This window comes from Castor canadensis, chromosome 17, assembly GCF_047511655.1.
Source record: "Castor canadensis chromosome 17, mCasCan1.hap1v2, whole genome shotgun sequence".
NCBI lineage: Eukaryota > Metazoa > Chordata > Mammalia > Rodentia > Castoridae > Castor > Castor canadensis.
The window spans coordinates 21,751,687-21,774,231 of record NC_133402.1 but is presented as its reverse complement, the minus strand read 5'-3'; the positions used below and the strand labels follow the sequence as shown (position 1 = coordinate 21,774,231).

The 22,545-nt window shown below is 43.9% G+C and overlaps 1 protein-coding gene across 2 annotated transcripts in view; it reads right to left on the bottom strand.

The window, feature by feature from the left end:
• The window catches only part of Usp31 (ubiquitin specific peptidase 31), a 72,994-nt gene that overhangs the window by 9,242 nt on the left and 41,207 nt on the right, over nt 1-22,545 (bottom strand). For both annotated transcript variants that reach the window (XM_020153717.2, XM_074059562.1), the window contains exons 7-15: nt 18,671-18,851; nt 16,160-16,271; nt 15,246-15,340; nt 13,711-13,788; nt 13,024-13,153; nt 9,524-9,643; nt 7,007-7,232; nt 1,971-2,129; nt 463-615 (exon numbers count right to left, since the gene is read on the bottom strand). In XM_020153717.2, coding sequence (XP_020009306.1) covers nt 463-615; nt 1,971-2,129; nt 7,007-7,232; nt 9,524-9,643; nt 13,024-13,153; nt 13,711-13,788; nt 15,246-15,340; nt 16,160-16,271; nt 18,671-18,851 — 1,254 coding nt within the window. The remainder of the gene's footprint in view (nt 1-462; nt 616-1,970; nt 2,130-7,006; nt 7,233-9,523; nt 9,644-13,023; nt 13,154-13,710; nt 13,789-15,245; nt 15,341-16,159; nt 16,272-18,670; nt 18,852-22,545) is intronic.

The following is a 22,545-nucleotide window of genomic DNA, read 5'->3' as shown; positions in this document are numbered from 1 at the left end:
TCTTCAGAAGAAGTGTGAAGCTGAGAGAGCCAGAGTCCCTCCATGCTAGGCCAGGAACAGCAACTCCACACCAGGTGGCCCTGAGTAAGGCATAATCTCTCTAAGCCATTATAGCCACTGTGAGGATATAAAAAGCACTTTGAAGGGCTGATGGCATGGCTCAAGTGGTAAAAGCACTTTGAAAGAAGCGTGCCTGGTTACCCAGAGTCAAGGCTCCAGGAGGCACAGAGGACTATGAAAGTGGACAAAGCGAAAGGGAAGCCCTGAGTTCACAAAGAGCTAAGGAGCCCATTTTTTTAAAAGTTAGATCTTAAGTCACAGCCACAGCTGTGCAGTTTCTCTGCATAGCTCTGTAGCTCTCACCTTTCTCAATCTCTTTGGGACTTCCTCCCTACAGTGAGGGGCCCTGTGCTATGTCACGAGTTGCCATCACAGAGATCTGTCACCAGATCCCTCACCCACCGTCATCTTCACTCCTTTCCCCAGTCATCTCCACAGACTCCGAGAGCGAGGCCAGGGAGGTGCGTCTGGAGGAGGCAGCAGAGGTCACGCTGGCTGGCTTGCTCCCTGGGAGCCGGCTCACCCAGTGCTCGCACAGAGAAGAACTTGTAGAACCTGCAGAAAAGGGAGTGGGGGGTGAGGTCACCCAGGGACCATGGCCAGAATTCGCGGCACACATCTCATGAAGGTGCTGTCAACTGAACCAGGGCAATTGATGTCTTCTCTCTGAAGTGAAACAGAGTTCCTGAGCCAAATACCCCCAGTGACAACGAAGAACTGTGAAGCATCTCCTGCACACAAGGCTTGCAGTAAAGAAAGACAAGTACGGGATGATACTTCAGAATGCAGCATCTGAATCTTAAGCTTGGCAAGAGCATGGAATATGGACAATCATCCAGACAGCAGCAGCATCTACTAGAAATGTCTATTAAGCAGCTACATGCCAGGCCAGGCACTGTTAGAAGCTCTTGAGCAATATTTCTGACTCGGAGAAGAGAGTGAGCTACAGTGCACTGCTTTTTTTTAAATTAGCTTTACTGTCGTGTGCCCTTAAGTATGTATTAGAGCAACAGAACATGCTCTTGAAATTGGGTGAATGGAACAGCATGCGCGTCTCAGGTCAACCTCAAGCATGTGCCACTTCTGAGCCCATCTCAGATTCAGAATGCAAAGAAGGAAGGCCTAAGAGCACTCGCGTTTCTGCTTCCTGTCAGTCAGTGAGCACCTACACACTAAGTGGGGCTTGAGTGAAGCTTCATTGATGCTGCTGTGAACTTGCCCCACACAGGCCAGGAGAGGGGCACTGGTTGCCATTCCCTGCCCTGCCGACACATTACCACGTTTCAGTCTTCTGTCATATTTTCTGGAAGTCTCACGCTGTGGCAGGAAGCACCTGCCCCCATTCAGAACTTGTGTGGCTGCATGCGTGTTGTGTGTGGGCACCTGTTCCTACATTTATTAACTCAAGCTAAATGCCATCAGCTAAACCAAGCCATCATGCCTTCCCTTAACAGAACAGGTCAGTCTTCTCTTCTAATGACACTTTATCCTTTACAAAATGCTTTTCCATACCTTTACCTACTTTTATGCATGCGACCCCATGAGGAAAGTGTTATGGTGACACCCACGTTAAAGATGAATATGTGGCTCGGATGGGACATGCGCCAACAAAACCCAACGAGGAGGTTTCTGAGCACCATGACGGCTACCATCCCGCTCAGCCACCCACTTATTCCACAGGAAGATACTGCAAGCTGTCTGAGCCAGGCTTTGCCCCACCACTAGGTGAACTCTGCGAGTCCACCCTGGCTTTCACAGTCTACCCCTGCTTCCATGACTGCATCACAATGGTTCCCACGTTAAATGGGAATGTGAGAATTAATCTAGTCAAATGCAGTCACAAACCCTTCTGAGACACTCTCAATGACCGTGAATTACCACCTTCTGCCAAGAACCAGAATCAGGCTTACCTGCCACTGAGCTGTTGGCTGACCAGGATGGGATGGCTGTCCGCCTCTGGTAGAAAAGGATGTAGGCCGTCTGTGTGCATACCTCATCTTCTGACAGCTGTTGGACATCACTGTCATCGAAGCAATACCAGAGACCGTCCACAGAGTTCTTACAGTACGCTGCCAAGAAAAGCCCAGTCAGCACTTCCATTCTTCCCAGCACCATCCTTCTGACTTATATAATTAATTTAGCGACTTTTAAAGGCTGCACATAATAATAGAAAAAAGTTAAGAAAAAACTCCAAATTCCGTATCACATTGGCAAAATGTTCCGAGAGATTCCAAACTATTCCAAGTATATAACAGTTCTGTTTCGTCTCAGAAAACACAGTAATCTTATTTATTTAAAGCACTGGGTCTCAATCCGAGCGATTCTGCACTGCATAGGAAAATTAGGAAGGGAGACATTTTGATTGTCACACTGGGGAAGGGTGCTGCCAGCATCTGGTGGGCAGAGACCAGATATGTCTACAATGCACAGGTCAGCGCAAAACAACACAGTTATCCAGCAGAAATGTCAACAGTGCCAAGGTTAAAAACTCTGATATTTTGTTGTAACATTTTAGTGTATACTAGCAATAGGAAATAATATTACCAGAAATAATCCAGCAGCTAATATCTGACAATTAATACATCACCCATGTCATCTAATCCTGAGATTTATTATTACTCTCAACTTACAGAGGCTCAAAAAGACAACCTAGCACTTCTATGGTCATACAGCTGGTGAAAGGCAGAGCCAAGTGCATTTGAGGTTTACCTAATCCTTGAGCTTGCACTTGCACCACCCCCCAAACCAGTCCTCCTTCCCTCAGGGGGTAGCACAAACAGTGGTCCATGGAATTGGAGCACAGGAACACATGAGGCTTTCTCTCTATTTGAAATGCTAAGCCTGAGATAGAAATAAGGAGCATTCAGGTGCCAGCAGGAACAAACAAGATGAAAGTGCTTGGAGCTGGGGGTGTGGCTCAGCATTAGAGCACACCCACAGCACACACAAGACCCTGGAGGTAATCCTCAGTGCACCTCCACCCTGCAAAAGAGAAAACCTCAAGAGTTCAGGAAGTCAGGTCATCCTGTAAGGATCTATCAAGGGTCTTATAAACTTGACCCAAAAAGGCGCATCATCATCACTTTTTCTAAAAATATCCATTACTGGAGGACAGATGATGCTAGAACAGCTGAATGCGGACAAACGGTATGGCCCCAGGGACAGGGCATATCGTGTCCTGAGAGGCACTATAAACCACAACACTTTTGCAAGGATGCAACTGTAAGACACTCAAAGCCCTGAATTTAAACCCCAGTACAGCCAAAAAGCGGAGGAGGGAGACCCAGATGAAAAAGGGACACTATACAGATAGGTACCCCAAAAAGCAGAGGGAAAACCTAGTAATGTGGAGAGGGAAGTCATTTGCAGCAAAGGACCCACCAGACCCAGGGGGAAATAGAGACACAGGCAGCAGCAACAGCTCTGGCTCGATCACTGCTGTCAGGCCAGGCTTGATGTATAGATGACCCAGCTGCCCAGGGGGCTGCTATTCTAGTGTGAAATGGGGGAGGAGCTGTAAGAGGACAAGAAAAGGGAGCAGAGTTCAGTTTCTTTCTCTTCATGATGCCCTGCTCCCGGTCATGGTGCCAACAAGGCCACACAGTCATTCATGTGAGCAGTGTAGTCACGAGATAATTCTACTTGCTTTTCTTCCTAGCACTGCCTCTTGAAGTGTTTTCCAGACCCATGCTACTTGAACTATGGCTCAAAGACTGGTGCCTGCCCACAACAGGAGAAGCAACAAAATGGAGATAAACATTCAAAACTCTTATAGCTATCTGACACTGCTATGGCATTTTTACTGTATTTTTTACAAAAGCATTGGCTCATGAAACACTGGAAGTTTTAAAATAGAAAGAAACAAGGTCTTCATCACAGATGGTTTGAGAAGCACTGTTCTAGAATCGTTGCTCAAGTTAGCCATGCACACACCATGTAATTATAGCCAGAACTAGTGCAAAATAGAGAACATGTCCAAACAGACATTTCCAATGCAACTGAAAAGCAGAGCATCTTTCATTCAACAGTGCACGAGGGTATCCAAAATAGTCTCTAAACAAGACTCTAGGCATCTTCTACAGCCGACAAGCAGTGGTACAGTTTAAACATGGGAAAGGAGAAATAACAGAAAGTATTTGAGCCAGTCCACATTTTCCTGAGAAGCAGTGTTGTAAGTGGGAGATGACTTCTTTACCAAAGCTTAACCTAGATGAACATCCACTGGGGATGCTGGTGATGGCTTACTGCACAAATATGAAGTTAAATGACCTCTAAACCCCCTTCATTCTTAGAGTCCCTGAGTATATAACTCAGTACCAAAGGACACGGGTATTACTGTAATGCCACAAAAGCAAATCTCCAGCCAGACATACAACCTTTATTTAAGTGGCCCCCATAAGACAGAAACAATGTATGCAAGACATACATATCATAATTTAAACTGGGCTCAAGCCAAAACACAAGGTAAAATATATCCAAGCATTTAATGAATCCTTCACCTTGTATGAAGTCAGAGCACATGTGGAACTTCTGCTTCTCCTTGCAAGTGCTTCTCAGGGCAAGCTCTATCTGAGACACACTCAAAGATGGGGAGCATCCCACCCACAAACAATTGCCACCACTGGCATCTAAATATTTAAAGAACTTCAGCTAAAAAGGTTACAAGAATAAGAGACTGCAGGCTAGAGGAGTGGCTCAAGTGATAGAGCACGTGCCTACCAAGCATGAGGCCCTGAGTTCAAACCCCAATACCAGGAAATAAAAAAAGAATAAATTGCACGCAGCCATTTTCCTGATCTCCTTCTCCCAGGGAGGCGAAGAACAGGTTGGAAAAGGTAGTATGCAAAGCTGGAAAGCTGACAGAACCTTTTACCTTGCTGGCAGGGCAGGGAATTCAAGGCTTAACTGCTAGGGATGTGTGAATACCAACTGGCAGAGATTCCTCCTTCATCTCCACCCAACTTTAAAAACCAGCCAGGCACCAGTGGCTCATGCCTGTAATCCTAGCTACTAAGGAGGCAGAGAGCAGGAGGATCGCAGTTCGAAGCCAGCCGGGATGAATAGTTTGTGGACCCCTATCTCGAAAAATCCTTCATAAAAAAGCGCTGGTGAAGTGGCTCAAGATGTAGGCCCTTAGTTCAATCCCTAGTACTGCAAAAATAAATAAATAAATAAATCGTCAGCCCTAATGTGCGAGGGTCTCATCACAGAAACCCTGAATTGATGAAGAAATAAGGCCCTGAGAAGTATGTGCATTAAATATAGCGTATAAAGGATGAAGAAATCTGAGTCATGGCCACCCATACCAAACTGACTTGATACACCAAATTAACAGTATCGTTCTCACATCAACTTTTACATAAACAGATATCCAAGCAAGAAGCCCTAACATCTGCCTGGCCTCCATAGTTCGTGCGTGCCATTACCCAATAATTTCATTTCTGAGGCTCAATTCCAAAAAAGTTCAGAATTAAAATTCAGAAAAGCGAACATGCTCAAAGATGTTCCTCAGTATTTGATTAAAAGTCAAAACCGGAAACCATATAGCTCTTCAACAATGGAGAATGTGCCAATTAATGACAGAGATGTGTCCTCAGAAATGCGGTATCAAGGCAATTTCATCATCAAACATCAGAGTGCAGTTATGCAAACTAAGAGGCTACAACATTACCAGGCAACATAAGGGGTCCTGAGGTACGTGTGATACCTCTAAACCCACCAGCCCCTAAGGTGGTACAGAGCAGGCAGCAGGTTTCTGACCTCAGTGGCTCTTCCTGCCCTCAACATACCCTGACCACACCTTCCTCTGGCTCCTCTGTCCACTGTTCACACTCCCACCACCACTACTAACACAGTACTGCTCTTTTTAAATTTCTTTGAATCTACATCTCCTGCTATGTGATTATACTCCTGGAAGACAGAAGTTGGGACCTATTCATCTCTGGTGTAACAGAGTTCATGCAAGTAACCACAAGGTTCTTAATAAATGTCCACCTGAATAGAACACACCAGTAGCATCATAGCAGTGTAAAATAATAGCAAAAAATTACAGAAAAACACTGGATATATAAGCATACATCAAGCTGTTACCAACACACATGGAACACTATCCAGGCTTAAAAAGGAATGTTTGATGCATTCTATAAACACAGATGGATCTTAAACAAATTATACTAAATAAAATTAACCAGTCACAAAAGAACAAACATGGTCTGATTCCACTCATTAGAGGTATCAAGAGTAGTCAAATGTATAAACGTGGTGGCTGTCAGGGGTTCAGGGAGGGGAGAGTGGAAGTTAACTGTTCAGTAGTATGGAGCTTTCATTTGAGAAGATGAAAAAGGTTCTGGAGATGGACAGTGATGTTGGTTCCACAATAATGTGAGTGTACTTAATGCCACCAAACTGTATGCTTAAATGGCAAAATGGTAACAACTTTTGTCTTATGTATATTTTATCATGCTTTTTTTAAGATGTTAGCACTGGTTATCTTTGAGTGAAAAGCCCATGGGTAATGGTATTCTTTCTACCTCTCTCTAGTTTCTAAATTGCTTATGATGAGCAAAGTTGCCTTTATAAATGAAAAAGCAAATTTACCTTAAAGCAAAAAGAATAACACTTCAAAAGTGGTTCACAATCATTCTAAACAAGGGAGGTGCTAGAACCTTAAGAAAGTAGAGCAAAACCTCCATCGAGGAGGCCCACTGGGTTAAGCAGAGCGAATCCTCAGGTGTGCTCAACCATGCTATCTGTGTACACATTTCCTCCAACAGGAGAAAGAGGAAGACTTCCACAGACGTGTTCTTGGATAGAGGTCTAGCGATGAGCAGCCTCACAGTGGGCACAGCCACTGGAAGAGAAAGGGAGCTGCAAAGCCACATCACCCTGCCACAAGCAAACAGCCTGAAGAAAACGTCGCACACACGCAGCCTCTCGCACTGCAGACCTGTGTAGTGCCCCCCTTGCATGGTGCCATGGTGATTGCACACAGCATACAGGTCATAGATGTAGTCCTCAGGGTCCCTCCCGAGTCCATAGGGCCGTCTCCATGGGGACCAATGGGATGGCAAGCTCCAGCTGCTTTGGCTTCTCTTAACCACATGAGGTGTCATGTCCAGGCCAGTCAAGGGAAACTTGACCATGTTCTGAAGTTTCATACGCCTGTCTCCTTCCTGTTACAAGAAGAAAAACACATTCTGATAACATTTTAATGTGGGCAAATGGCAAATCAATTCAGGACAGAATGTGGGCCCTATCCACAATATGGTTTGGGTCACCAGTCTAATATTTTCCAAAACACACAAAATAGGAAAAGAGACCAACAGTTTCTGTCTAGAATAACGGGTTTAACACACCTGAAGTGAAACCAGTGAGGGTTTACAAATGGATAAATGAGCCTCTCCAAGTTTTCACTCCCTTATTTGTTTGGTTTTTGGGGTTTTAGCTTACAAAAAAAGCAACTTCAGGTGGTTCATGCTCATACATCTATAAAGAGGAATGAAAACTATGCAGTGATAACTGCATGAAGGGCAAACCCCGGTGCCCAGCACAGAAGAGCCTTTCAATAAGCAGCGCCCCTCCCACAAGTCCATTAAAAGTTCACAGTGAGGCTGGGGCATGGCTGAAGTGGTAGAGCAGTTGCCTAGCAAGCACGAGTCCCTGAGTACAAACCCCAGTACCATCAAAAAAACCAAAGAAAACATGACGAAGGCACTGACTTGGCTAGGTATATTTATTTTGCTGACAACTTTGGGTAACCTGTATTTTCCATGATGCCCAAAGGAAAATCCTTTGAAAGTCAACCTTTAGTTGAATAGATATGACTACATGCGCCTGTGTCCATGGGAACTTCAAAAAACTAATCAGGCATGAACATGCCACCCACGTTTTTCTATTAAGACAAGAAAAACATCGATGGGAAAAAAGAAGAATGGGTCCCGAATGGCCAGACTGAAGAACAAGGCCTCGTCCTGGAGCAAAGAGGAAAGCACGGAGACTACTGGGGAGGCAACATCAGCCAAGTGTGGGTAAAACATGTCAGAGAGGGCAGAGCCATGGAGGCTAAAACCAATGAAAAGACACTGCAAGTGTGAGCAGCTGGAAAGTAAGAAAAGGTCTGAACTAGCAGGGTGACAGTGACAGCAGGAACGAGGAGGAGACACAGGATTCAGTGAAGAGGCCAAGCTGCCAAAGGGCCTGCCACAATGAGAGGGGCAAGAGAGAACAGTCAAAGAGGATGCTGCAATTCTGAGTTGGGTTTCTGGAGGGAGAGGGTACACTGCCAAAAGAAACTGCAGGCATAGGAAATCAGCCTCTATGAGGAACCTGGGACCTAAACCCTCAGCCAGCTTTCCACCTGCAGAGCGCAGCCGAAGTAAGGACTGGGCACCAGAGGCCCACACTTCACTACAGTGGAAGCTGAACCCTAAATGTCTGTGTGAAAGCCCAGATCCTGGGGACCATGCATGGGTCACCCCATCTCTGCTTCTCTCAAGTCCTGCCACCTCTCCAGTCTGCTGGCCTCTCTGCCTCATGGCCACAGCTCTATCACAAGCCAGCAGCAGCCCTTCCTGATGACTTCAGGCCTCCTCCAGGTCTCCCCATCTTCATCCCTCTAGCCGCTCATCTGCTCTCCATACAGCAAGAACAATCTTTTATAAACACACATTTGACAATACTACTTCTCTGCTAAACTCCTTCACCAGAATCCTACACAGGTCTGCTTGAACAACTGGCCTCTGCCAGCCTCTTCTACTCCAACTCTCCACACCATCCCACCTCTGGGCACAGCCCCACTGGCCTGCTTTCAGCCCTGGCAGGAACTCTGCTCCTTCAGCCTGGGCTCTGCACATACTGCTCTCTCTACCACTGCAGTGTGCACCCCAGCTTCCATCTCACATGGAAATACCTGCTTATCTTTGAGAACTAAAATCTTACAGCAGGCCCCACAGACTTACTCCACTAACGCTCACCTCCCATGTACCTTGTTACAATGGGACTGCCTAGGATAATCGTGACCTCGGGGAACAGACAGCCTTTTGGGAAAGACTGACTCAGAGCAATACAATGAAAAGCGATCTCCCTGTATCTATGTCTGACTCATCTCCCGGCTCCTTGGGAGGACAGCACTCAGTATCACATTAGGTAGAAAACAGAATTCCTCCAGAAATAATTGCTCCTTATCTTTTTTCCTAATATCAAAGTAAAAATAACAAAATGTAAGCACAACATTTACAAATCCAAAGAGAACCCTCAAGAACAAAGCAGAACATCTGCAAGAAGAACCACAATTCTCACGATTTAAAGTGGCAGGGGTTGCTCAAGTTTTGCTTTGGGAAAGCCCAAAATATGACCCAAATGGGTAAGTGTGTGTCTGCACATACCCAGACAGGGTCTGTGGACCAAACAGGGATGCTGAGGAGCTGTGAGGCTAGCAGTGCCTTGTTACATTGGGCTTCCTTACCTGGCGAAACCTCTTGAGGTGGATGATAAGCACATCAGGCAGGGTCCACAGGCTCAATGTGATGCTCCCCTGCTGCAGCTGCTTGCAGTGTGGGCACCGCCAGGCATCGTCCGGGGCAAGCTGAAACAAGGAGCATGACTTCTGCTAGGCACAGCTTAATGTGAGACTATCATGGCAGACAGCTGGACTGACTTCCAGTCCAGGGCCTGGTACTACTCACAAGTCTCTGGAAATTGCATGAGAAGAGTCAAAGGGATAACACGCACAAGTGGCATTTGCCAGAGTTGGTTCCCAAACACATGTGACCATATATCCCTTAAAGAGAAACTAAACTGGTAAATGTTAGATGTCACAGACGCACGCCCCCAAACAAATCACCATCTTTCCATCAACAGGGACCTTACTTCTACTGCGCCAGTACATCCTCCCTCAGCAAATCCCCCTGCTGCCCCGTCAAACACCCAAGCCTTCCTGCTTCCCTATTCCTCTCATTCCAAATCCACCCAAAGTAATTCCTCTCTGCCATCTCTAAGCCTGTCTCTTCTCCACACCCAGAGATGGGTGAGCCATCTCCACACCCACTACCACCACTGCCCTCCGAGTACTCGTTCCCTCACCTGACCCAAGTCTCCTGCCTGTTCTCCCAGCACTGAAATTCTCCAAACATCCTCCCTCCTGCCGTCAACCACTTGCTCTAAATGTCACAGGAGGCCAAAATCCACATGCTGTCTCTTAGGAAATTTCAAGATGGAGCCACACTGATTTAAAGATACCGGTGTGTGAGAGAGACCCTCCTGTGGAATTTAAGAACCTGCCTAGGAAGTACAAAGCCCTGAGTTCAAAGTCCAGTATCACCAAATAAATACATAAATAAGTAAATAGAGAAATACCAAACCTCAGAAGCCAGCAGAGCCTGACAATGCACAGTGAGAAAAGCAAACCCAAAGCACTCCCTTTAAGCACACCAAGAAAGCAGAGTGGTGTGAATGGCCAGTTATTGGTCCACAGGCAATGGGAAGACAAGGGAAGCCAGAATGTGAGTCAGACGTAGGACAAGAGGCTGGGAAAGGAGGGGAGGAGTGACACTGCCAGCAGTAAACTCAGACAGAACAGAGAAGGTCACCTCACTAAAAGGAAAGTAGTATCGAGGAGCCCAAAATATCATGTGGCAAGCTGCATCTCAGTGCGGCACGTTAATCCTCCCACTCGTGGCCAGCCAGCCCAGTGCTTGTAGTAAAGAGCAGTTTTTGTTTGTTTAAACCCCAGTGCATTGTAAATGGACACATCTATAAAATATAGTGTGAATGTTGTGACAATGTCTAATTGCTCTGACAGTTTCTAAGATACTCCTCTGGTTTCTGTACCGATCTCACTATTGCTGCTGAAAAGCTCCCATCCTGAAGATCACACTCTAGTCAACCCTGCCTGGCATCGGAGAGCCAGCCTGCTCAAGCAAACAATGACCCACTTCCAGACAGTGTGCTAGGCCTTCCACATATGAAGACAAGACCACTCTCCTCATCACTTCCAATCTTTCGATTCTGCTTTTTATACAAAGTAAGTCCAATCCCTCATCCACACACAACAGTACTTCAAGTGCCTGAAAATAACCACCAAGTACACTTGGCTGAGTCATGGCTCCCAGGTACTGCTTCCTCTGCTATCTCTGCCTGTGTCCCAATTCTCCATCCTCTTAACATGAACACCTAAAGCCATGAAAGAGGGAGCACTACTGCCATCAGAGTTTTGGGCATGATGGTGGCTCATGCCTCCGGGGCCTGCTGATTAATACTGAGTTTGCGGACAGCTAGACCCCCAAGTACAACCACTCGGCCGACAGCCAAGTCCCACCTCCTCCTCTTCTGTATATTTGTGCTGTTATTTTGGGCCCAATGATGAACTTCCCAAGCATCACTCATGCATCCCAGGACACATTTACTGAACCCTGCTCTAGCTCCTAGGGTATTTAGTGAGAGACACATGGAGACTCTGCTCCTGCCACACTCACTGTCTTGACTCTCTCCCTACCTCCTGTGCTCAGCCACGCTGGCCTCACTTCTGTTTCAGACCATGATGGGCTCCTTCCTAGCCCAGGACCTTTGTTCCCTTTAACTGCTTATTAACCTCCTCAACTGTGAACAGTATTTGGGCAAAAATGCTATCTGACCTGTACTCCAGCACCTTGTGCAGTACCCTGCACATAGTAGGTAAACAATAAACATCTAAATGAATGAGCCCATTAAAACCTATCTTGCTAGTGTGGACTCATCATTCCAGGCACTGAGATGTTCATCCAATAGATATGCTCATTCCTAAGCTTTGTGACCTCCAATGTCCCCCAAATCAGTTTTTTATAAAAAGCACTAAAAAGGATAGGGTGTCTACCACACAGAGTCTGCAATCAGCCAGTTTCAAAGGCAACTATTTTATAACTCAGCCCAAAACAGAAAACAAACAAACCACCGTGTATTTAAAACCACAGTTAAAACAACTAGCTATGAACAGCTTTGGGAAGAGAACTCAGTTGAGAATATGGAAATTGCTTTCAAATATTTGAAGAAAGGTGGAAGAAAATACAACTTTTCAGTTTTAACAAACTCAAGAGACAGAGAACACCTCACTTGGTTGTAGAGACCAGGGGACATACTTCAGGTTAACTTCAGTTACCATCAAAACTATTGAGAGCAGAAAAGGTGTCAAGACTTGGGTAGCAAGCCCCTCTTAACAGAAGACATTCAAGCAGAGGCTGGACAATTACCTCTTTGAAATTAGGTAGAAGCACCCAACCACCAAAACAAAAAGGAGCTTTAAGGTCCCCTCTGATCTTAAAGATGCACAGTTCCCTAGGTACGGGAATAAAGAATAAAAACCAGTGTTCAAAATTATGATCCTAAACATCAAGAAAAGAATATATGAACTGCAAGTGCTCTAATGGAGGCTTCCCAAGGCATATAAAAACCTTAGAGGCCTGGACCCCACTCACAGACTTATTTTCCATACACCTGTCCATCTGCTCCTTAAATATTCACTGTCATCTACAAAGCACCACTGCCCAACAGCTCCTCCGGCGTGAGCTGCTCAGTACAGGGGCAGCATTCAGAAGCGCCCACCGAGCACTGGAAATGGGGCTTGGAACCAAACTTCTCGCTTTACTTTGCTTAACCTAAAAATAGGTCCTGACCTTCCTTCTCAGTACACACCAAGTTGAGAAACACTGCTCATTACTGAGGAAAATAATTTAAAACTTCTAAATGAAACAAAACAAAAACCCAAAAAAACCCGATCATTAGCCAATAAAAAGAAAAATTGGGAATTAGAAAGGTTAATTTCTAGAGCATTCTGACTAATTAAAAATTGAAAGTACTTTCTGGAGAACATTCTAGAAGTAACAGCACTAGGACCACTGCCCAGGCAGAGCCTGGGGGAAAGGGGCAAACTCCTGGACGCACTCTGGGGCAGAGTCTGTTTCTCAGCATCCCTCACCATGCCCTGCCTCTTACCCGCTCCTCTTTGGTGTAGAGTTGGAAGCACTGGGATAAGGTGCAGCTCTGAGGCTGATGATGGCGCTCCCTCTGTATACGGACACTCTCTGCATCTGGGATGTACTCATCTTCAGTGTTTACGAACAAGCTGCAATGAGAATGAAACGCAGTTATCAGAGTATTTGTGTCTTGCAAAACAGACACACAAAAATATAGTTACAGCTTCACAAAGGGATTATGAATTCAGAATCCAAAAACCAATGTGTAAGAAAACAAAAGTCATCCAACTCTTCCATGTTCCACAGTGTTCTAGAGAAGTTCTTCATCAACCAAGTTACTTTAAACACTAACTTACAAAGGCGCTCCTCTGGGACTGTCTGTGAACTGTGTTGATTTAGGCATACTTCTTGCCTTTTAACCAAGGGCATGCATCTGACATGGCTTCTAGAGTTGATTTGCGACTGTCCCTATGCTAATGAACACATGCCTTCTCTCAGCGCAAATGCATGTTCCAAGGTTTTGGGACTGGGAAAAATGTACAGGAAAAGGAGTAATAAACTTTAAATAAAGGATTAACAACACACCTAGACATTTAGCTAAAGATGAGAGAGACTTGTTTTTCAGCTAATTTGAAAGCTCAAAGGTGAGCTACTAAAATAATATTAGAACAATGATTCTGTAAATACTAAATAAGAAAATACTCACAAATCTTTTGTGTCCTTGTCCCATTCTACTACTAATTTCACATGCGCTGTGCCACCTGGTCCACAGGATCTTAGTGCCCTGTAGAATTGGGGAGGAAGCCACATGTCACTTTCTCAAAGAAAGAAGTGCCTTGAATGCCATCATGCTCTCTGAATCATATAATAGAAAATATTCTTTTTTTTTTTTTTGTGGTACTGGGGCTTGAACTCAGGGCCTTAACTTGAGCCACTCCACCAGCCCCTTTTTTGTGTGATGGATTTTTTCAAGATGGGATCTCAAGAACTATTTGCCCAGGTTGGCTTCAAATCTCAAGTCTCCTGATCTCTGCCTCCTAGAAGAGCTAGGATTACTGGCGCCCAGCCATGGGAAAATGTCATAGTTCCCCATCAGCAAAAGTTTTCAGTGAGACCATTATAACTTGTAAAATTCTTAAGTTAAAATGTCCAATAATGAAGAGACTGGAAGAAACTTAGCATCACACTACAAGGCTGTCTAGTCACTCTTGCAATCTTTCCAACTTTCCCTAAACAAGAGTGAACACGAGTTTCCTGAGAACGTCTGCTCTCTGCTCTCCACCGTCCACCTACCCCACACCATGCCTACTGTTTGTGCCCATGCCAGCCTACTCTGTACTTTCCTCCTGCCTCCTTCATAAAGCCACCCCAAGCTCACTAGCCACTGCCATCTCCGGGACACTCTTCCAGCAATCATAGTTAATGTTACTTATTTCATCTTTTCTATACAGGGCAATATTTTGGATTATTATCTAATCTATTAACTTTCATCTCTAAAATCAGTGAACTTTCAAACAAGACTGCTGTATAATTTAAAATCCTGAAATGTAGGCATTACAATATTTGTTGAAAAAAATTATTGTAATAGAAACAATGCGAGTTTTCATACTTAGAGTATACATATGTGTAATGTGTATACACTGACTACTATTATTTTAATTCAAGAGATAGCGTAAACATAATACAAGTGTGTACGAAGCACAGAAGTGGCAGAGTGGAGCAACTAAGTGTATCAGAGGAGGAGGAACAGTGTAAAGGAAGGAATCACAGTCAGAAAAAAGCACTGTACACACAGGCACATATATCAAACAGTATCACGTGTTCCCACAACCATCCATCCACTGATTTTGTGACAAGCTCAGGGTAGTGGGGTGAGAAGTAGCAAGGCCAGACAAAGGGAAACACAGAGCTCACACTGTGAAGAACCTAATAGCTGTGGAACTTGGGCTTGGCCCACTGTGGAGTTTCGAGTAGGAATGAAGCATGACTACAATGCTACTTTGGAAAACTTTAATCCTGGTGATTACATACAATGTTTTCCTAACATGGTACTCTGAGGCTTTTCTGATTTCAAGAAAAGTCATTCACTTTATATTCAGTATAAATCAAAACTAAAATAACTGCTTAACCTCTAAATGGGCTTAAAGAACCCAACACGCTTAGGTAGCAGTTAGAGCAGACACCACTTTCGGTCACATGTATGAAATTGCAGAAGGTAGCTGGGTTTGCATTTTTTTTTACCTTTCTACTGTCGGGTGGCGCAGAGGCTGCTCCTCTTGGGGCAGCAGGTACGTTATCCCCACAACACTGACCACGCGCAGACTGAATGGACACACCTGCGTCAAACGTCAACTGAAAGTTAGGCTGCTTCTCTCTGCAGGCCCTGCTTCACAGTGGCATTTCCAACACAGATCAGAGGTTCGGCAAGCTGTCATTTTGCAAAACGCTTCTCTGTAACACTCCATTGAGTCTTGAGTCACTCTAATGCACTTAAATGTGATTTACCCAGTGTGACTCACATGTTAAATGCTATGTAAGACAAGTAATACGTGGCTTTCACTGAACATTAACTAATCGGTCCGCCTAAATACAGTAATGATTTTTTTGGGTGGTACTGTGGTTTGAACTCAGGGCTTTGTGCTTGCTAGAGCTATGCTTCCAGCCCTTTTTGCTTTAGTTATTTTTCAGATAGGGTCTTGTGTTTTTTTTTGTCCGGGCCAGCCTCAACCCCAATCCTCCTACTCTTGGTTCTGGCATAGGCTGGAATTACAGATGCAGGCCACCATACCTGGCTTATTTGTTGAGATAGGGTCTTACTAATTTTTTGTCCAGGCTAGCCTCAAACTGCAATCCTCCCATCTCCACCTCCCAAATAGCTGGGTTTATGGGCATGAGCCTACTGCACCTGGCCCTCATTAATTTTTAAACTATACAGATAGAGGCTCTAAAACTTGTCCAAGTTGACCATGTACCACACTTTATTAGATAAGCATTATAAAGGAACACATGGCACTTCAGGAACTTCCATGAACAAATTCCATAAAATGAGGGCTAAAGTCTCAATACTGAAAATGTGAATCACATTCCACTACAGTGACTGTTTCTTCACTGGGCACACAAGCACAGCCTGCAGGAATAGCAAAACACTTCCAAACCTGAATGCAAACCGTGGGCCTCAAGAAGTACTTCATCTTCTCCAGGATTTCCTTCTGCAGGAGGTCCCAGGCCACTGTCTTCTCCAAGTGCAGGACGAAAGGCAGACCAAACCTACCACATGAAAACACTGGAATCACCTTCAGAGAAAAGCTATCCTTTAATGCTGCAATCCCTTGTTCTTGGTCTTTTTAAATGGAATTACAATATAATTATAATTTTCAACCAGGAAAATCAGTGGTGATACTCACAAGAAGAAGAGTAAGTCAGAAGAACAGCTTAGATTTCTCAATAAAACTGACCAAAGCATTGCAAAGGAACGTGATAGGCAGCAAGCCGCCAGTATCCCCAAGCCAGCAAGAAAGGGGGTGATGTGGACAGAAGTCTGCAAAGCAGAACAGGTCATGCCCACAAGGTGTGAGGTGCCAGAGGAACAGACAGGGCTGAAAGGCCACACCCTGGCAGTCTGACAAGGGAAGCACTGGCAAGCAGGTGACAGTGAAAGCTACTGCCCTGGGACAGAAGTCCTCTGGCCTGTGAGGTTCTATGTTCCAGAGAAGGAGACACAACACTGTGGTTCTCAACATCAGGTGCAGTGAAGTGACCACAGGAGTATCAAAACATGATGACCAGGTCCAGCCCCAGAGACTCTGTGATAAAGTCAGTCTGGAATGTGACCCCAGTGCTGAGACTTCCTTCTCAGGAGTTTTCCAGGTGGGAATACATAGCTGAAGTTGAAGACCACTGGCCCAGCCTCCACTTCCATCTACACCCTATTTGTTCAAACCTACGTGCTGATCCCCAATGTGTCCTTCTTCCCTCCTCTCCCACCACCACCCAGGTCTCTGTGCAGACCCATCCCACCCTTCCCCTATGCTCTCTCCTGCAGGAAGGCCCCCTCTCCAAGAAGCAGTCTATTGTTTGTGCCCTGTGTACCAACAGAACTAATGACCCAGAGCTGGAAACACTGCCTGATGATAAGTCTACTTCCACCAACAGACTGTTATTTGATAGCAAAATACTGCAATTTATTTATTCTAGTAGCTCCATCTATGCCTACAAAATAGCAGATGCTCAAAGAAAAAACTAAGTGAATGATGTTCTAACAGATAAACTCAGACTCCAGTCCAACCTAAAGCAGAGGGTGCCAAGAGCTCCAAGAAACCTGTTCAACAGCACCTAGCTGGTCACTCACGGTACTTAACAGGGAACCTCTCCACCTGAAAACTAGTGGGATGTTAAATTCACTCTGTGTAGCCCAACCGTGTTTTCATAAGACAATGTCTCCACTCTTAAGAGCCTTCTGTCACTCAGGGGATTCCACAGGTCTCTACTTCTTGAAAGTATGACCAGCTGTCTTCCCCTTGGTGCTTTAATCATGCCATGCTCCTAGCCTCAGTGTCTGCACTGCATGTTCCCCTACACAGGATCCTCTCCACAGATGTTCACGCAGCTCACTCCTCCTTACCAGGAGTCTTCCTTGCAGGAGGACTCGCTCCCAGACTCCTGTTCCAGTACAGACCTGCAGCCACTCCCTGTTCTAAGCCAGTTAGTGTCATCAACATGTGCCAGCCGTCTGCAGTCAAACATGCTCAGCTGTGTAATGTGTAAGGTCGGTCTGTCCTAACTAGAATGCAAGTCCCCAAGGACAAGGACTCTGCCTGTTTTCTTCACTGCATAGCGCAGAGCTTTTGAATGCACGATAAAGGCAAACTTTTTGTTAATTAATACCACAGACACGCACAGCAACACATTTTACGATTACATCATTTACCACCCAAGGAACTTATTTCAAAGTAAAATTTTAAAAGGCTCAGATAAAGGCTATCTTGACCAATATCAGAAAACAGAGTCCTTTCTCCCAAAACACGTCTGTCTCTTGTTACTGCTCAGGTGACTAAAGTTACTTTAAAAGGTAGTCTAAAATTCCCTAAATTCTGAAAGGGCAGCTGAGAGCTGTGAGAGATTCCTGACTTGCAAAGCTGAATGAACAGTGATGTTAACTGCCACAACAACAAGTACTGGAGGGCTAGTTTCACAGGAGAAGACAGCAAGGGCAGCATGGGACATAAGGCGGGGGCATGTATGGTCCAAGTAGCTATGGGAAGATTGTTTTTAAGCTGCTAGGAAAGTCACTGGACACAGGCCTAGAGCCCCAACAAGAGCCTATGCTAGGACAGACATATGAAACGAGCCTTCCAAAATTTTGAGAGCTTTGAGAGTCTTTTTAACTAAGACACTGCTCTCCTCCCCAACCCTCACACCCACCGAACCAAGATGATTCATACATAGATTTCTTCTAGATATCTGAATCAAAAGTTAACTGCTACAGGGCAGTAGGCAAGAAGTAGCAAGCTCATGAGTTGAAGGCCAGCTGGGCTGCACAGTGAGACCCTGTCTCAAAAAAAATTAATTATTAAAAGTAAGGATTTTTTTCGCCCCCTGCTTAGAACATTTGAAAGCCTCCGACCGCTAACACCTCAGTGCTCACTGGGAAATGAGCTGGGTTTCACCTTTTCCCTTGCTGCCCCGTACAGGCTCGGTTGCACACCAGAAGAACAATCTTGTCACTTCCTGCTCGCATGCTGGGCAAATCCGTCTTCCCCTGCTTAGCTGCAGCTTGTGTTGGGGAAGACAGTCTATGATGATCCAGGCCAAATTTCAAGTGGTTTAGATTGTTGTTTAAGTGAATGCCTGAAAGAAAATAAAAACAACTTGTCTTACTTCTTCAAAATTTTTTTCACTCATTCATTACAAATAAAATTAACCAACAAAAAAAGCTGTAGGACAAGTTTCCTGAAATAACCCAACAACTACCAATCAATTAAATGCATTTTTAAGAAATAAATACAAGAACATTTGGAATGTTCTACAATTGCAGTTTTTTGTCCATGAGACAAAAGACAGCACTGCACTTACTAGATCCAGAACCTTATGAGACCTGACAATTAGACCTCAACCCCTATGGAAGTGACAGGCACAGTACTGACAGTGTCCCAAAGAGCGCTCCCTGTCAGTCAGGACAACCCAGCCATTCAGCAGCTCGCAAAGGCCCTACAGCTACTCAATAAATGCCTGACTAAGTATCTGCTTATTTCTTTCATCCTCTGGAAGTAGGTATCTAAGAAAATAATACTCCTGCTGAAGAACAGAAGAAAGAAGCCCCTACCACCAACACCATAAATAACAACAGCAGCATGAGAAGGAGAATAAACAAAAATGGCTTTCCCAAAAGTATTCCTAGCAGGATTCTGGAAGCAGCCAAAGAACCCAGCAATGCAAGAATTGCTGTTAAGATACATCAGCAATATAGCAAGGTGAAATTACAAGTGCATAGGTAATACAAAAATTAATTCCAGATAGTTTAAAAAAAAAATAAGCAAAAATGCAGACACTAGAAATAAGGAAAAGTTGAATCTTTATCAAGCTTCTGAAAGGAAGAAAAGTTTTTAAGTAGCACAAAGAAATCCCAAAAGGAACAAAAGTAGATGTCACTTTATAGCGATTTTAAACTTTGGCGTAAGAAACAAGACAGCAGAAATGGAATTTCACAATGAATTATGTCATTTCCCAGGCTCACGGCAGTGGTGAAGGTGGAAGACCTCCTCTTGGAGAAGTAACCAGGATTCCTCAGAGGTAAGTTGATGCCACTGAACTGCACCAAAAGCAAGGTATGGCCCCATCTACTATGAGCTGTGTAACCTGGGGCCAGCTACTTAACCTGTCTATGTCACAGCTCCCCCACCCACAAAGGGAGCAAGCAGCTGTCTCACATTGCTAAACAGTATTTCTGCTTCCAGCTTACTGAAGATGAGGTGCCCAGGATCCAAACACAAGTGAGGACCTTTGGCCACCTCTGACTGGGAAGAACTTCTGAATGGGAACAGTGTTACAGAGTTCCTGGTCCCACTAAAACCAGTGGCCATTGGAATAGTGAGAAACATTAATGGGAACAACACAGGATCTTGGTGTCCTATTGCTCAGGAAGACCAGCCCTCCTATCTTTTATTACCAGTTTTGACTTTTTTTTTTTTTTTTTTGGTGGTACTGGGAATTGAACCCAGATCCTTGTGCATACTAGGCAATCATTCTACCTCTTATACCCCTTCCCTTTTGATTTTGTATTTTGTTTCTGAGATAAAGTCTCACTAACTTTGCTAAGTCTGCCCTGAACTCTCAATCCTCCTGTTTCTGCCTACCAAGTAGCTGGGATTAACAGACACACATCAGTACACCCTGCTCCAGCTCTCACATGAATGGGAGCATGCATCACATCCAAAAGCAGTGAAGAACTTCAAGATGCCATAAGGAGGCCACACTTGATCGCCACACACTTAAAGAGTCTCTTTTGTGAGGAGATAACCTGCTCCTATGGAAAGCAGGTGGAGACAGGCAGCATGCCCAACTCTTCACTACCCCGAGTCTAGATGCGTGCTTTCCTCATGTTTGCTTGTAACTATCATTCATATTTCAAGATTAACATTCCCACCAGATTTATGCCTCAGTGTTTTAGAATTTTATACACTATATGTTAATAGCTGTTTGAAGATTTCTTACTTTAAAATCACTGTCAATTTTGGGTAGACCTGACTGATATGCAAGTATTTAAAAATTAAGGATGAAAAACTTATATAAATCTTGAGTTTAGTACAAATTAAGTATATATTCTATTTTAATAAATGCTACTTTGTTTTTAGGTATCTGGTAGTTTAAACATGGATATAAAATTTCGTTCATCTTCCTTTCATTAATAAGGAACCACAAAGTCATTTGTCTAAGGATTTGGGTCTAATGGAATGAAAATGATCATTATTTTCCATAAATGAATGAAATTATCTTACCCAAATTAGGTGAAATTAGTCTCACAAGTTTATTTACTACATAGGTGAAAGCACATTAGCATATTTTTTGTGCTATTACCCATGACACTAAAGATATTTGAGACTTTCAGTAATGTATGGGAAGACTGGAGCAAGAGTAGGGAAAAAGGCAATACCGGAAAACCATAAATATTAACAACAAATATCAATACTCACATGGAAGTATATAAATAAACAGTTTATAAATTTGATTATTTGTATTTTGTTTTCTTGAGTCAGGGTCTCATTACATTGCTCAAGGTAACCTGGGACTCCCTACGTTGCTGGGACTGGACTCAAACTCACAATCCTCCTGCCTCACCTTCCCAAGATCTGGGATTACAGGCAGGTACCATCATACCCAGGTGAACTGGGTACTTAAAAATAAATTTATCACAAAGACTGCTTTCTGTAATTAACACTGGTAGTCTATCACTGATTATCAGTAACCAAAATGTTCATTTCTACCTCTTCCCAAACTTCTTCTGAAAGCACTTTTTTCTGTATTTTCACTATGACAAAAATATCAGCCTATATGTGACTAATCTAAATGAGAGAATTATTGTATGAGGCTACTGAAAATAAGCGTATGTGAGTAACGCCACTGAGCAAGTTTCATAAGTTTTTAGACAGCAAATGTAAGCATTAAAAATTAGCGATTTGACTTTCCGTAAGAGCTGTGAAATGTGTTAGGTGTGACTGTCCATTCAGCATCTCTGTGTGAAGTATGCTTTTGTTTTGCTTTGTTTCACTTTGTTTTATTGTTTTTGTGTCACTGGGGATTGAGCCTGTTAGGCAAAGGCTCTACCACTGACCAGCACACCAGCCCGCTGTACAAAGTTCTTAATTCAGCTGCTCTGTCCATTCATGAGAAAGTGAGTGTACACCAGCTGGCTACACAAATTACCAATGCTCTTCACAGTTTAATTCAGTTTGCATTTTAATCAAAATATAAAGGTATCTTAAAATTTATTTCCATTTATTTTTATATAATTAATATTTATGATTTAACCTGTTTTAAAAGTCTCAATTTTTAGTTACTTGGTAAGCAGATGTTTCTTGTGAGGCTGACTTTGGAGAAATAGTAAAAATTAAGACTTTTTATCTTTTGCCAAAATTATACATAAAGCTATCAAGAGAGAAAACTGATTATAATTTTCAACTCCTAACAAACTATGAGACACACTCTCAAAGGCAGACTATGTTAAGATCGAGGCTGTATTAACATTGAGGCTGGGCCTCCTGCCTTATTGTACCACAGTAACAACCGTATTTCAAGTACGTTTATGGTAAAAATTCTAAAATAAATTTGGTTTTTATGCACTAAAAAAAAAATAAACCCTTCAGACTGATATCTCTCTCTCTCTCTCTCTCTCTCTTCCTCTCTTTCGGTAGCCCCTTCAGCCACACACTCCACCGCCATAATGTTCTGCCTCACCACAAACCCACAGCAATGGAGCCAGTAGACCATGGATTAAACTGTTTGAAATCATGAGTCAAAATAATCTTATCTCCTTTAAGCTGATTTT